Genomic DNA, 17,237 nt, shown 5'->3' on the forward strand with positions numbered 1-17,237 from the left:
AAAATGAACAAGTGGGACGACATCAAATAAAAAGCTTCTGTATAGCAAAGGACACCATTAGTAGAACAAAAAGGCATCCTACAGTATGTGAGAATACATTCATAAATCATTTATCCAATAATAGGTTAACATCCAAAACATATAAAGAATTCATATGCTTCAACACAAAAAAAACAAATAATCTGATTAAAATATGGGCAGAGAATCTGAACAGACACTTCTCCAAAGAAGAAATACAGATGGCCAACAGGCACATAAAAAGATGCTCCACATCGCTAATCATCAAGGAAATGCAAATTAGAACCACAATGAGATATCACCTCATGCCAAATAGGATGGCCAACATCCAAGACAAACAACAACAAATGCTGACAAGGATGTGGAGAAAGGGGAACCCTCCTACACTGCTGGTGGGAATGCAAATTCGTTCAACCACTGTGAAAAGCAATATGGAGGTTCCTCAAAAAAAGTAAAAACAGAAATACCATTTGACCCAGTAATTCCACTCCTAGGTATTTACCCAAAGAAAACAAGAACCCTGATTCAAAAAGACATATGCACCCCTACGTTTATTGCAGAACTATTTATAATAGCCAAGACATAGAAGCAACCTAAGTGTCCATAAGTAGATGAATGGATGAAGAAGTGGTACATATACATGTTATCATAGAATCACTATGTCATACACTTAAACCAATATAATGTTGTAGATCAACTGTATTTGAATTTTTTGTTTTTTATTTCAAAAAATTAAATAAAAAAGAATGGAGTTTAGAATACATGCCCTGCAGATTTCTAGGAAACAAAAGGGCAACAAAAGGCACACGAAATAGTTCTTTAGTTGCAGCGATTTTCCTCGACCTTCATTTAAACATGCCACACCTTTCTTTTTACAATAAGCATACTACAAAACCTTGTGTATTAATCATTTGAGGTATTTTTACCACTAACATTCAGATTCAGAGATATAACCTCCATTTAAAAATATAGGCAGTTAGATGATTTTGAGGAAATACATACACCTATTAAATCACCTTTAACTTACAGTCATACTCTGGAATAGTATTTTGCAATAAAAATTGAACTGCTACAAGCAACAGTGATGAATCTCAAAAAAAACTGTGAGTAAATAATTTAAAATTCCAGTTATATAATGTTCAAAAACAGACAAACTGCTCTATAGTAACAGAAGTCAGAAAGGAGGAGTTCGGCTTGAGGGAGGAAGGAAAGGTAATGGATAGAATGGGCCTTTGAAATGCTGGTAATATGCTATTTCATGTTCTGAGAGGTGGTTACTTTTTAAACATGGATATATTCACTTAGTAAAAATTAATTAACTGTGTACTTTTCTAAAGATATGTTACACTACAATTTTAAAAAGTAATCTAAGAAAAACCTTTACAGAATTAATGTTTTTTCCTATGAAACGATTTGTCAAACCTATTCAAAAATGTTAGTCATTTCTCAATGTCTACATTTCCAACACACTCTTTGTACACAGGGAAACGAGCAGAAGGACTGTAGGACAGAGCGCTTGTTTCAATGCCGAGGAAACCACGTGACCCGCCTTACCTTTTCAACAGGGAGAAGCGTCTGCAGCAGTCGAACTGTGAACAGGGAAATGCTGACGAAGGCCGTTCTGTGGGGCACGAGCGCCGCGCCCGGCTGCTCCAGACGGACCCTGCTCTTGTGGTAGCACAGGGTGTCCCCAAGGACGCCCAGCACAGACAGCACTTTCTCTCTCTGCAAACATTTGAACAGAAAACAGGAAAACCACCACTTTCAGGGGCCAGTATGCAAATGTCATGGGGAACAATTCAAAATATTATCATTAAATAACAAAAACAAGCCAAGAATGTATTTCTCTATGTAAGAAGAACCAGTATCTACCGACATAATTTTAAAAGTACAAAAGAATGATAGGCACTCCTAAAATTTTTAAAAACTAACAATTTGTAAGTATTTACTAGGATGAATTCTAATAATGAATAAAAATAAATAAAATATGAAAGCTTAATGAACCATAAATTCCTCCTAATACTAGTGCTTAGTTGTTACAACTTTGAACATCTGCTTAAATCTCAAGTGTTTATTAGGCTTACTGTCTGCTTAACACAATGGCAGGTATAATGAGAAAAATTAGTTAGTATAGGAGACATGATCCCTGCCCTCAAATTGATCCTGAAGTCACGAAAGAAAGGAAACAGGAAAAGTTAAATAATTAAAAAACAATTAAATATTGAATTGTATGAAATCTCTCTCTTCACATAATTTCAAGGTTGTTTCAAAAGGAAAATATTCTGCCATCATAAACTCCTAGATAACTTACCACTTACATAGAAGTTGTATCTTTTAAATTGAAAGGCATATATAAAATACAAAGAGAAAGCTAAAATATAGCACACTAACTTGCAAATCATAAATAAAGACCAAAATATATCCTAGATATGAGACATGTCCCCTATTGACTAGCTGGTAAGAGAACAGCATCAGTAAGATAGTAGAACAAAAATGAGCGTGGGGGTTCTCACTCTCAACTTCCCATTGAAAACACTGAAAATAGAAATGGGAAATAACCTGTAAATTAAGGCTAAAATACTAGTGTACATCAGAATTTTGTTTCAAGAGTGAATATATGAAAAACAAAAAGGAATGAAGTCTACAAAAATTACATAAAGAATCAAAGCCACAATGAGATACCACTTCACATCCATTAGGGTAGCTAATATCAAAAACCATGCAAAATAACAAGTGTTGGCCAAGATGTAGACAGAGTGGAACCCTTGTATATTGCTCGTGGGTATGTAAAATGGTGCAGTCCTTGTAGAAACAATATGGCAGCTCCTTAAAAAGTTAAACACAGATTACCATATGATCCACTAACTTCACTTCTGAGTATATACCCAAATAAATTGAAAGCAGAGACTCAAACACATATTTGTACATCAAAGTTCACAGCAACATTATTCCTAATAGCCAAAAGGTAGAAACACGTCTATCAACAGATTAATAGATTTAAAAATGTGGTTTGTTGTACATACATACAATGAAATATTATTCAGACTTAAAAAAGGAATGGCACATGTCACAACATGAATGAGCCTTGAAAACATTACACTAAGTAAAATAAGCCAGATGCAAAAAGACAAACAGCGTATGGTTCTATTTACATGAGGTATCTAGAATAGCCAACACATAAAGAAAGAAAAGCAGAATGGCAGCAACCAGGGGCTGGAGCAAAGGGGGAACAGGGAGGCATAGAGTTTCCATTTAGGATGATGAAAAAAGTTTTGGAGCTAATGGTGATGACTATACAACAATGTAAATATACTTTATGCCACTAAATAATACACTCAAAAAAGGGTTAAAATGGTAAATTTTATGTTATGTATATTTTACCACAAAAAAAATAACATCAAGAAGTAACCATTTTTTGTTACTCACATAGATCATTTTATTTAAGTTTAAAATAAACACAAATAAAATTAAAAGTACGATAATGACTTCCAAGTCATTGCAGAATTAAAAGGAAGACAAAACAATTTATATAGTTAAAAAAGAAAGTAAATAGACAAGAGCAAAAACTTCTGAGAAGACCAAGCAAACTGTACTACAAAAACTCTAATTTCTTTTCCTACAAGTGAAATATGATTTCTGAAGTAAAAAACAAAAATAATATATATGCATAAAAAAGACATCTTCATCTTTGTGCAAAAATGTTAAAAATTAAATGTGTGGTGAAATACAGACAAAAAAATCTATGAAGTATGAATAATGAACAATTCAGGGCAAAAAAAATTGGATAAAAGGGGATAATTTTCTATTGATAAAATGTATAATCAAGAGTAAAGACCCAATATGAATGAGTCTTTGTATTATGAATAACATATATTATCAAACAAAACCTGTTACGAAAATGAAGATGGATTTACAGGTTTTAATTCCGTCCTTTGGAACTTAATAAATACATATAAACTTTGAATATTTCAAAGAATACAACTCTTCAAATTACCAAGGAATATAGACAAATATTAACCATTTACTTAACTGAAAAGAAAACTTCAATATATATTTAAGGCTTTATTCTCTAATCCCAAGGAAATAAAATGAAAAATTAATAAAAATTTAAACCAAAAGTAGGACAACCCTTACAAAATTTAAACAGAAAAATTAATAGCCATTGTATTAATAACTACAGGTCTAGAGAAAACAAATTAGAAACCCAGCAACAGTCTTATTATACTGACAGGCAATTCTTCCACACAGTATTAAAATACTACTTTTATATATAAAACAAAACACCTCCATTACTCAAGATTAACTCTGACAATTTACAATTTAAATCAATAAACATATTTCAGATCTCAGTATTGTAGGGCATTTTCTAAACATCTATTTACTTGTGAAATCACTTCAAATAACCCTAAAAATTCTAACAGTGAATTGAGTGTTCTCAAAATAGTACAAAAAGGAAGTACTATAAGAATCAGTCCTGTGATTTTCACTATTTCCAGCATTTCTTCTAAGTAAAAGAAACGGACTTTTTAAATAATGTTTTTCTTTTTTAAAAAGGGTTGAAAACAATAATAACTGGTCTACAGTTTTAGTTCATTGGGCTAAAAATGTTTAAATGGCTGTGAAGTAGCTGATAGGGAGGAAAGCCAGTTTTCAGAGGATATTCATAAGCTTCTACAAGAGAAGGAACAGAAGTAAAATAGTAGATTAGCAAAATATTCTAAATGCTCTCAATAAAACTGAATTTATAGTACAAACACAATTTCTTCCCTACAAACACAATTTCTTCCCCATCTGCACATTATAAAACAGGCTGTCAATTCTATAAAGCATCTGACATAAGCAACTGGTAAGGGCACCCCGTTTGCTTCCAGCTCATGCCCCCCAAGCCCCTTCCACGCTGCAGCCCTTCCACAGCATGCCACCCTCAGCGGCGCTGCCCTCTGCAGATCAAGCCCATCTGCTTCAGAATGGCAGCCAGACTAGCAGGCACCACAGAGAAGGCCCTCAAGGAGCGGGTCCTCTGCACTCACCGGCCTCTCCCCCACCCCTTCCACCGCAGGGTTATGCTAGCTTCTTGCACCCCCACTAGCCCTACCCTTCATCCCCCGTCAGCACTACTACCCACTCCTCCCTGTCCATCTTTTCCTCTCTGCCAGATAAGAAACCCCTCCTTATTTGCTTAGCCAAATCACACTCAAGAATTTAAGACTCAGTTCAGTCATGATTCACAAAGAGCCCTCCCTCAGATCCCAAGTTGCGAGCACTCTCAAAGCATCCTTCACAATAAAACATGATTAAAAACAGAATCTTAAGTAACCTTCAAAAAGAAACTTGCCTCCATTGCCTCATCTGTAAAGTAAGTTATCTAGCTTACAGGGTCGTAATGATCAAATGACTTCATAAACAGAGTGCTTAAATAGTATCTACCATAGAGTACATGCTATACTTTAACTATTAGTCCTCTGTGCTTACCTCTGTTTTACTAGTGTCACCCTAAAAGTATAGATTTTTCCATTAGGAGTGAAAAGAACTGTCTCTTACTCATCTTGTGAGCCCAGTGCCTAGCACATAACAAGCAATCAAGAATTGTTCGGTGAGCTAAAATAACTATCTCTGGACTGGTGACAGTCACGGGGAAGGCATATGCTAAACAGAGATCCCACTCACACAGCTATGAACTCACAGTCCGGTTCAGTCACTCTCATGGAACTCTTACTGGATACAAAGCCCTTCCCTCACTCTTTCACAACCCTCTCAGCCCCTCCAGAACAGCCAGCAGTCCTTCCAAGATGCCTAGGTAACTGAAGTTACCAGCTCACAGCAGGTCAGACAAGAATTGAGAAGCTGAGTCATAAAGAAGAAACTGTTTTCCTGGCGTTGCAGTACCAGGAGTGGCAGAGGGAAGGCAAGGAACCAACAGGAGATGGCCTCAGGGGGCTGGGGTTACCCCGCATGAGAGGAAGATCCTTACTCCTTGAACTTAACTTACCACATGATTAAGTCAAAAACAGATGATTTCATAGGGAAGTGAAAAAAATCTGAGGTCAACCTAACTTTTACAAGTGCTTATCAATGAAGTTTTTATTTTAACAAAATATAATGATTTCAGGGAAAATATTTTTTTTTTTACTTCAAGGGAAATAAAAATATTCAGTTTCAGGGGGGAATTTTTTGACTATGCTTACACAAACTGAGGTATGGAATTTTAGACATGACTCCTATTAGTATTATTTGGAAAGATCTAGAGATTTGCTTATATATCCTCAGGTATTTAATTTCTGAATTGATAACATTTTTTATTTTGTTCCTTTAATAACTCAACAAAGATACTGCTTCTACCTTTCTTTTTAAACTTGATAAAAGTAGAGACATTAAGAAACTTTCATTGTTTGCTTCTATTAATATATAGCCAAAGGAATGAGATTTTCCCTAGATGCATTTACTCTTTCAAACAAGTAAAAGGAAATCAAATATAACTTCAAGCAGTACTGTTTCATTTAACATTTCTAACATACCAATTGGAACTTGTACAACACATGTAACCTTTAAAGTAAAAATAATTCATTGAATCATAAAAGATCTGCAGCCAAAGTTAAAAGTGAATGACTAACTTTTACAGATAAATGTTCTGGCCAAGAAAATTTAAGTTAATTTAAGAAGCAACTGATAAAACATTCTTCACACTTCTAAAGGAAAAAAAAAAATCACTTGTTGAAAACCTTCAATATGTGAAAATCTTCTAAAAGTACTACCAAGTAGTGTACTAACCTTAAGGACTGAAAAAAAAAAAAAAACTAAGATTAAGAACTCTTATCCCAATTTTTAAGATAAGAAGATTGAAGGACTTGAAATGATATGCCTATTGTAAAATATTTAATTTGTTTCTCATTTCATAAGATTTATGTTATTTTTTTAAAAGTAGGTTTTTCACACACAAGTATTAGTATTAACATTGTTATTTTATTTTTTATGTTCTAACCCCTATTAACAGGATTTCAGGCAGCCTTTAAGAAGTTTAATGAAACACAGATCTAGGTCAAAATAACATAAAGAGAAAAAAATTGCTAACTATGAGAATCAATACATATTTTTATGATTAATAAATTTTGCTTCACTTCTCAGACAAGGCAAGCAAAAAAAAAAAAACAGAAATGAGTTACCAATTTACATAACAGAAGAGATAGAACACCATTTATTTGAGGAAAGTAAGCTTATGAGATGACAACTTCAAAATAAGACATAAAATGACAAATGGTTTATGACATATTGAAACACAAAAAAAGGATATGGTTTCCAAATACTCTGGTGATTCACAGATCTCTTAAATATCACGTGTAATATGACCTTCCTGAGGCTCTTGTACATTTGTTAATTACTCGTGAAAAAATTACTACCAAAATACATCTTCCAAAAAACTAAAATACATGGCCATACTCTCCAAAATCATCCTCCCTGCTGAAAAACTTGAATTAGCAATTATGTCCATTAATAGGAGACTGGATGAATGAACACAACACAAAACACTTGCAGTCCATAAAAAAATACAAAGATCACCATGTATGGACATGTATCCTTGAATCGTAGAAACAAGACGTAAAATCATAAATGCATATATATCACCTTCTATATATGAGGGGGAATAAGAATCTACATACTGACTTGCATTTGCAAAAACTAAAATAAAAATGAAACATATAAACCAAAGAACAGGATGGCAGGGAGATATATCTGAGCTAATTTTTATGAAGAGACAACAATCCCCAAAAGCGAAAACAAACTGAAACAAACCTGTATAATGAATTTGTAACAGAAAAAAGAATTCTCTCAAGTGACTTTAAGACACAGTATTTTGACTCTAGTATATTCTTAGTGAGATTTAGTCTAAGTCAAAAAGAACTGCAATGAACTCCTGAACTTTATTATTGGCCATAGTGATACTAAAATTGCTATTTTGAATTTACTGTGTACTCAAGCTGAAAGCTACTAAGCAATTACATTGAGATTGCTAAGAATAAAGACTTTCTATGAGCAACACTACAAGTAGGAGCAAAGAAATACATTTTTTAAATTAGAAAAACAGCAATCCGAACTCATGATTTTTTTTAAAAATACATACTTCCTAGTAATATCACAGAAAGGACGAGTGAAATCACTGTAACTCTAACACCCCTAATGGCCCGTTTTGAGTCTCTTTGAGTGCATTCCTCCATTAAAATGTCTCTGGAGAAACAGTCTGTTCCATACTATGCACAAAACATGGCTGGGACATACTGTGTCCTAAAGAAAGCTTTCAAAGACAAATGAGACAATGAAGTCAGCTTAAAAGGATCAAAATACAATAAATACTAATACTATTACTCATATCCCAAGGAAAACATTAATTCTCACCATATCTATAGCAAAAAGGCTGCTGTCATCCCAGATATCTGCTGAAATTGCCTCACCAGTAAGTATCATATCCTCTGCAAGCAATTCCAGAACTCTTATTATCATCTGTCTACTACCTAAGAATACAAATAGGAGAGAGAGAAGGGAAAAAAGTTAGCTTTCAAATAAACAGCTGAATATCATACTGCTCAATCCTCTAGTTAGTTATGCTCCCAAACTTATATTTCTCTTTTATTTTTTTGATATTTTTAGAATTGTTGAAAGAAATGAATAGGAAACTTACAATCTACAACCACCATTAAAGGCTTCTATTTCAATCATAATACTATTTAACTACAACAAATTAAATAGGTTCGTAAGTGAAAAAATATACCCAAGAAGAGAGTAGCAAAATCAAACTGAAAGTTCTATGAGATAGATTAAAATAATTTCCCAAATTCAGAGACCATCCATGTTACATGTAATATACAACAAAGTAAGTTTAGAAAATGCTAATAATTTCCTATGTAGTACTAGTAGGCTTAGGCCTTGTCATAACTTAGTATTTTCCCCACACAAGTTGCCTGGAAAGCTGAGCTTGGCTAGATGAACTGAAAGAATAAATGTCCATGCTGGTGTTTGCTAAAGAAACTTCAAGAAATTCCATATGCAACAGGTTCTTAAGCCTACACCCACCTTAGGACTCTAAAAATTAAACTCCAAAAGAAACTGTGCTGTCAGAGTCACACCCCCCAAAGCAATCTCCTTTCCCCAAAGAGCCAGACTATCAAAGGAATTCCACCATCCGTAATTCTAAGTGAGGTGAACATTCAATCAAGATTTTTCTGTCCCACATACCAGAGGTCACCTTCTAATGAATAAAGGACAAACTACCAGCTCATAAGGGTCTAGGTTAATTGCTTCATTAGAACAACTGAAGCAAGTTCTCCTAGAAATCTCTTATAATATTGAGCAACTACAAATTATGTACTAATTTACCACAAAAGGGCAGGGGAACATTTAGAAAATTTATGTAAAAGATACAGCTTTATAATAATCAATCTGACCTTTCACAGCAAATTAAGAAAAGGTTAAACGCAAAATCATTTAATTTAGAACTCTTCTTCTCAGACGTGCATATAAACATATATCCTTTTTGAGGCCAAAGTTCAGATCTTCCTTCATTTCACATTCTAGAACATGAATTAACATGTACTCCTAACTCCCAGAAGCAGTTATTCAGTCAGTGAGAAGCTATGGTCTACAGCTTTCCTCAGAATACAAAAATTTTGAATGTTCCCAAAATACATGGTTACTTCCTGCTTTCCTTCCCATCACCTGCAAGCAGGCAAAAAATAGTCTTAAATGACACTGAAAGAACGATTAACACAGGAAAGATCTTTTAGTGAGCCAGTGTAAACCAAAACAGCACGTCTTCTTTTCTTTGAAATTAAGTTAACCGAGCACTTTTGAGAGAAAATGTAAGTCAAGAATCTTTTGGGTCTTTTGAGTTTCTTGGTGGTTTTATGTTTTTTAGGTTTGTTTGTTTTAAGATAAAGAAATCACTACAAAGGTAAGAATCCAGTTTTAGGTTTATTTTTGTTTTTCGCATGTTTCATAGCTTAAGTAAGAACTAAATGGAAAGAGTGAACAAGTGAAAGCAACTCAAAAGCCAAAGGTTATTTTACCCTGCTCTTCATGCCAGTCCACCTTCTCGAACTTACTCCAGGTGCACTGTCCCTTCAGGGCTTACATTCAACACAGCGAGAGAGAAGTGCAAGACTATGCAACAAACACCCCCAAGCGAAAAGGGGACACCCTACTGAAGAGCGCTCCCTGGCAGCCACGGTTAATCAGGAGACAACAAAGACCTTATTAAGTTCTGAAGTATTTGTATCCCAAAGAGAAATACAGATTCTAAAGTTCCTAACACAGATAGAAGGGGTAAAAAAGAAAAACAAGAGTCTTAGAAAATAGAGAAAACAAACACAACTTATGTAAAAAGAACTGTGACTTCAAATACAACTAACCTGTTCTTAAGAGAGGAACTGCTGATTCCAGAATGGAGACACAGAACTGGGGGAGGCTGAGCTGCTGGAATTGCAGTTCCAGCGTGTCTTCAGCTTCCAGCTCCGGCAGGTCTACGTGGGCCATATCCAGAGGGGAAGGGCCCGATACCCTGGAGTTCATGTGAACATGACTACTACTTCCACTGTAAAATAAACAAACGGTAGTCCTTGAATACGAACAGCCAGCCCACAAGCAGATTTACCGCATTACAAGTGCCCAGCATACTCCGAGCCTCCCACTGGACACACTACATTGCTTCATGACACAATTCCAGTCAGATTTGTAGGAATGCTGACAAATTTGACATTAAATTCCATAAAGATGGGTCATAATTATGAATGACTCCAAAAACACATTTATATTTTGCTTTTCAAACTGATGTTCTTGAAATATGTCAACTTCTTATAGTGGCAATCAACATTAGCACTAGTAACCCATTCATTTCTATAGGAAAACAAGCAGATTCATAGCAAAGTTCTTCTGTAATCAACTTATAAAGGCAAAACTAAATATTTTACACAGTTTCCTAGGTTTTCTGTGATTTTCACCAAACGTTCTAAGTCAGCCAATGTTAGCAACTGAAGAATGTTAGAAAACGCCAGAAAAAAAGTATCAATACACCAAACATCCCAAATTAGGGAAATGAGCTGAGTTTTTCTCAACCTCTAAAAGGCCCCGTGAGGGAGTTGCTCCCTTAGGAGGGCAAATTTATCAGCATGGAGCACACAGGATACAGCTTAGAGGACGAGGCAGATGGGCTTTATAAGAGTAAAGGGAAAAGCTGCGCCGGATCAACCCGAGCTGCTGCAGAAGGAGCAGGAGCGCAGGCTCTCGGGCCGTGCTGCCCGAACCCCTGGCCTGCCCCTCACCAGCTGTACACGCCGGGGAGAGGCTCGCAGCCTCTCCAAACCTCAGGTTCTTCTGTAAAACATGACGATAATAATACCAATCTTACTATCGGCTTGCCACAAGAACAAAGGCCAAAGGTCCATGCAGCACTAGGCACCCCACCAAGGCCACAGCGAACACGGACCGGCGTTAGCCTGAAGTAGCCACGTCAGGAGGAGACACCCCAGCAGCAGACAAGCGCTCATCTTCCTGAGCATTTATGAGAATGACACTAAAGGAGAGACTACGGTGTTTTTAAGAGACTTATAGCCTAAGGACGAGGAAACAAATACCATGCAACTACCTTTAAGAAAATTTGATACCTAAAAATCTGTAGTTATGCAAATAAGTGAACTACCATAATTGTGCACCTTGAAGAAGTCTATGTTCCATAGATTCTCCAAATCATTCCTTTTAATGGTAAACACTGATGCATTTAAATTATAATCCAACTTAAAAAATGGGTTTAAAACATTATCAAAATATATTTTATGTCATTATCAAAATATGTTTTATGCCATTTAAAGCTAGGGTTTGAAATTAGATCACATTCCACTTGTGGCTAGTAAGAACAACTGAGTGGGTCAGAATCATGTTTCTTTTTTTAATGAAACAGAAAGGAAGAGAAAATAGAGTTCACTGTACAGCACAGTGAAGCAGAGTACTATTTTGTGAATACACATACACAGGCACACACATATGTACACACATGAATACAAACGCACACACACCTACAGTATCTACCTGTGTACTGAGTTGCAATGCAGGATTTACTTCACACTCTGGGTCATGGGCAAAAAAGCCTAAAAGCCACTGTAACACAAGGGCAATACCTATGGCAATGTTTCAAAAGAGGAGACAGAAAAATAATGCTCTCCTTCTGAAATTAGAACATACACACAAGTTAACCAGGCTTTTCTCGAGTTACCTGGAAGACACTGCATCCCAGTCCTGGCCGTCTCCTCTGGGTCGCTGGCCTGTGCGTCCAACCACAGAAGGCCGGGGACTACTGCTTCCTGGAGAAGGATTCTGGGAATGATGAATAACTCTCATTTCATGACAGTAAGATAAAGAAGAATTTTGGGAAACTGTATCTGGGAAAAAAAAAAGAATAAAATTATCCCTTAGTAGAGACAGATTACTGATTATGTTGTATGTGTGTTTCATTCTTCCAAAAAAACATTAACAAAATTAAGATAGTAGAAATGCTTCTACAGGGTAAAAATAAAAGTCACTTTTCTGCAAGTATTCATTCACTTAGCACATTTAGGTTTATATCTAACTGACCTGATTATATGGAACCTTCTAGCCAACATTATTTATGAAAACATTAGCAACTGCTAAAGCAGAACACCAGATATGCACTCCCTTGCCTAAACCTCTCCAAGAAAGCCTACCTCAAACCATATGCAAAAAGTAACTCAAAATGGATCAACAACTTAAATATGAGAGTTAATACCATAGCTATTAGTAGAAAACACTGGAGTAAATATTCATGACCTTGGACTTGGCGATGAATTCAATACAATACCAAAAGCACAAACAATCAGAGAAAACACAGAAAAATTAGACTTCATCAAAAATTAAAAACTTTTGTGCCTCAAAGGACATTATCAAGAAAGTGACAAAACCTACAGAATGGGAGAAAATATTTGCAAGTCATATCTGATGAGGACTTAATAACCAGGACACATCAAGACCTCCTAAAACCCACCCTCCAGGTCTCTCCCTGAGAGGCTTTCCCTGACCACCCTGTCCAAGGAACCCCACTGCCCCGGCCATGTTCCATCACACCACCCTTATTTTCCTTCAAGCACTTCTCCCGATCTGAAACAAACTTGCTTATTCATTTATTACCTGTCCCCAACCTTCTAAAATAGAAGAAGCTCATAAGGGCTGGAACCTTATCTGTTCATGGTTAGAGCCCCAGAGACCAGAATATCAGTTGACATACAGTAATTGATAAATAAATATTTAATACATAAATAAATATTCAGAAATATCAACTATTTCATCAACATTATTACTCATTTTCTGATGAAATGTTAAGTATCTACAGCTCTCTAACGTCAATGAGGACATCTCATCCACTCTGAGATCTATTATAAGGCTAATATCTAGCATAAATTCAAGTAGCGTAGGATCAGTGAAACTCTCAACAAAACAGTGATTAACTGTGAAGCATGAGGACAAATCAATGTAACTTAGTAACTGACTTTTGATGCATATTGTGGAAGTGCAGAGAAATCCTGAATTGTAAATACCACCGTGACAAAGCAGTCAATACTCCATTCGGCCATTAGGTGGTGCTTTTTCCCTGTAAAGTCTGGCACTGCTCTCCTGTACTAACACTCCAACTACACAAGTTGCATAAAAAGAGTTTCCATAAAACACAAATCGGTATTTTCCAAACCGATATACAACTTGCTAAAATGCCCAAAGCCCCACATGAACACTGGACATAGAATCCCAGTCCCAAGCTTCCACCAATACTCTGTGTCTCTGTACACCTGGGAGAAAGGAAACACTTTGCAGAGGTCCCTTACCAAACAAAACAAAAAGAAAGAGATGATGGGATCCTGAGGGGTCTGTCATTGACAGTTTGCTTTCAAAGGTTATAATCTGACTTTGCTTAGGAATGGGGAGTTTATGTCCTCAAAGTGTATAGCCAGGGAGCCTCACAGGAAGTCCCGGGGGGGGGGGGGGCGGTTCTCAGAGGAATCTGCCAATACCGCCAGTGACTAATGAATAAATACCTTGTTTGCTAGAGAAAAAACCTGGATCTCGGTGAAAATTAAGTCTGTTTCTTAAATAGGTGCACAGCTGCTGCAAGCAGGACACCGACTGTAACGCCAGGCGATGCTTCCCATCTCCTCCAAAGGCCAGCTTCAACAGAGACAGAAGGCTCTGAAATAGGTAACAGCAAAGAAAATGATCAAGGGAACAAGTGCTCAACTTTAGAAAAGGATGCAGAGCTTAAGAAAGGTCAAATGAACCCTCAAAGGGATAAAGTCGGTTGCTAAATATAAGATATAAGAAACAGAAATGGGCAAAACTGAGTTAGCATAATGCAAGACAGTGGGGCAAAATAAGATAATAAACTTTAACTAGAATAGTCAGTGTTTCTTATATCTAAAATCTGTTAGCTGAGTACCTATTCTCAGAGAAGACAGGAGTTATTCCCCATCCAGGGCATTAAGTTACACAGGGATTATTAAAAATCACAGCAAGCCTTCTACATTTCAAACAGCTAAATCAATTTGACACTTGTAGGTAATTAACAGCTCTTCCTCCGCTATCATTTGACAACTATAACAGTATACATTAGCAGTTGCCATTCAGGGCTGCCCATTCCAGCTGTGACTGTGGAGCAAGGCTGCTGTGGCATCACGAGATATATAGATGTGCACGATCCCAATCTCTCTACTACGCAAGCAATCGACTAGACTGCAAAGAATCTATCTTGCTCACTACTACCACAGTTCCCCAGTGTCTAGCACTGTGCCTTAGACATACTAGATACTCGGAAAGTGACAATGTTCTGGCTGTTAAGAAAGGTTACTGCTGCCCAACCTCAATTTTCAGGCTGTACTACCTTGTAGGCAAGGTGACCCTATACTACCCTATATGACCCTTGTAGGAAGTGGCCGATTCAAGTGCTCAAACTGGACTGCCTGTGTCGAATGAGACTACCTCCTATCAGAAGAACTATCACTTTCCAAATAAATTAGAGAATAAGTAGCCAAATTTGGTTTAAATAACCAAATACATCATTTATTTAAATGCAGTCATGCACATCTTCTTTCCAAAGACTTCTACTCTGCAAAATGTTTCATTGTAAAAAGTTCTCTTTTTCAAAATCTAAAATGATTACAGATGATACCCACCTGAACAATTTTTGGCCTTTGAAGGAAAATCTCAGCAGGAAAATCTTGCATGATAACATCCTTCAACAGCTCACAGGTATTCCAGATTAAAGTGTGATTACTACTTCTCAAAGAGCTACAAAATACAGTATTACTTATTTTTTACAAGTTATCTGTTTAAGATTCTAAGTAACCTAGAAGCAAAAGGACCCGATTCACAGGCCCTCAGGTCAACCTTTCCCCTAATCAATAAACAACTCTGAGAGGGGCGTCCTCCATCTGCCTGTATCCGGCACTATGGTAACTGGGTGCCAACTTCGTATGCCTCACTAGACCCTCCTCCAGAGGGTCCACCACCATATGCCCAGACTGTCACACGACGCTACAAAATGAGATCAGTGAGGTCAAAGGGCACAGAATTCAGTGAAATCTGCTAAATGAATGATGAGATAAGAGAAAAAAATAATAGTAAATACCAAGTTAAATTCTAGGAATCAGATTCCTTACTGCTCTTCCTAACCAAGGCAAATCAAGCTGAGACTCCCCTCTTATCCCAAACAGAGGACACCCCTCAGCTCCTCAGACAGTGTTTGCCCTTCCAGGTATGCAGCAGCCGTTCACCTTCCATCCCAGGGAACCAAACCCCTCCCCTCAGCCAGCTCCGGTGCACCATCACCACCCAGAGGTATGCACTAGAAACCATGTCTCTTCCTCAGGGATGGATTCAAAGCCGACAGATCAAAACCATGCTTTGCACCCTTCACGTGTCCACACTGCCTCACCAATATGTTGTTCCAAGGGAATTTACTGATGCTTGCAAGTGCCATCATTCAAATCATTTAACAGCATCTGCCTGTATCTGGCCCAAACTCAAGCAAGTTGATTTTTATTTACCAGATTCTCACCAAAAAAGATAGGTGACTCATTTGTTGTTGCATTCACTGAAAATACAGTTTCAGCAAAAAATGAAAGTAAACATTAAAATACTCTCCAAACTTCTGTACATGGGCTATCTACTTTTGGGAGTAATGACCAATTCATATATATGACATAAGATTAGATAAGTGGTCCCCAACCTTTTCCTAACAGAGCCCAGGTTTTGAAATATAGTGTCTACTACAAAGAGTGTGTTTATATTTAATTTTTCCATTTTTATTAACCAAGAGCATAAGCAATGGCCAATCAGAAAATCTGGTCAATACAAGATGTCTCACATCACCAAGGAGTAGAGAAGGTTCCAATCAGAAAAGAAACCTGATGTGTCGGCTGATTAAAGGCAAGGAATTTTCTGGCTTGCTTTTAGAAATACTAAACATCATTCACACATTCCCACCACTACCTTTCACAGCCACTTAGTATCTTTTCTACCTGGTGAAAAGAAAACATAATAACTACCAGAGTTAATGGTTATAAATGAACCAAAATACCTTAAATGCGTCAGGCACTGTACCTTTCATTAGAGGAGAGAACATGTCTGTCTGTTGCAGTCAAGGGTAGCCAAGGAAATGTAGAAAACCGCAAACACTTCACAGTCTGATTTACTGTTAATGGAATACAGGAAAATTTAAGGAATCAAAGAAGACAATGTTGACAGTTTTAAGAGTAAGGCTTCACCTTTAAAACAAGTCCCCAAATAAAGTTACATCTGACAGTAACCTAAAGTCTAGGAAACACAGTCAGCTGCAAATTTGTTCCCTCACAAAATAAATAACAAAACTCTCTTTTCATAATTTACATAGAACTCATAGATTATTAGAAAAGCATTAAAAAAAATCAATATTGAATGACATTTAGTGTTCCAATTACATTTTCTATTTTGCCCTGTGGCTAACCACAACATAGAACTTAAACAGAACATAAAAGGAAGAGGTATTTGCAAATCTTAAGTTGTAAAAATTTAAAGTGATATAAACATAATAATATACTATAATTAGTCAAGTTCAAATATCCTAAATGGTGTTAGATGTTTAAATCTCTTTGCAGATGACTTGGAGACCATAAGGCTGCAGATCGAGTATCAGCACTCAA

The 17,237-nt window shown here is 36.5% G+C and overlaps 1 protein-coding gene across 8 annotated transcripts in view; it reads right to left on the bottom strand.

Annotated features, from left to right (window-relative positions):
• Positions 1-17,237, bottom strand: part of RTTN (rotatin) — a 173,793-nt gene that overhangs the window by 151,526 nt on the left and 5,030 nt on the right. For all 8 annotated transcript variants that reach the window (XR_008998384.1, XM_057504263.1, XM_057504264.1 and 5 more), the window contains exons 5-11: positions 16,660-16,750; positions 15,231-15,345; positions 14,100-14,250; positions 12,272-12,437; positions 10,416-10,597; positions 8,407-8,522; positions 1,573-1,743 (exon numbers count right to left, since the gene is read on the bottom strand). Coding sequence is in view for 7 of the 8 variants with exons in the window: in XM_057504263.1 (XP_057360246.1) it covers positions 1,573-1,743; positions 8,407-8,522; positions 10,416-10,597; positions 12,272-12,437; positions 14,100-14,250; positions 15,231-15,345; positions 16,660-16,750 (992 nt within the window). In the remaining variant the exon portion in view is untranslated. The remainder of the gene's footprint in view (positions 1-1,572; positions 1,744-8,406; positions 8,523-10,415; positions 10,598-12,271; positions 12,438-14,099; positions 14,251-15,230; positions 15,346-16,659; positions 16,751-17,237) is intronic.

The sequence above is a fragment of the Manis pentadactyla genome, chromosome 6 (genome assembly GCF_030020395.1).
Source record: "Manis pentadactyla isolate mManPen7 chromosome 6, mManPen7.hap1, whole genome shotgun sequence".
NCBI classification, from domain to species: Eukaryota; Metazoa; Chordata; class Mammalia; order Pholidota; family Manidae; genus Manis; species Manis pentadactyla.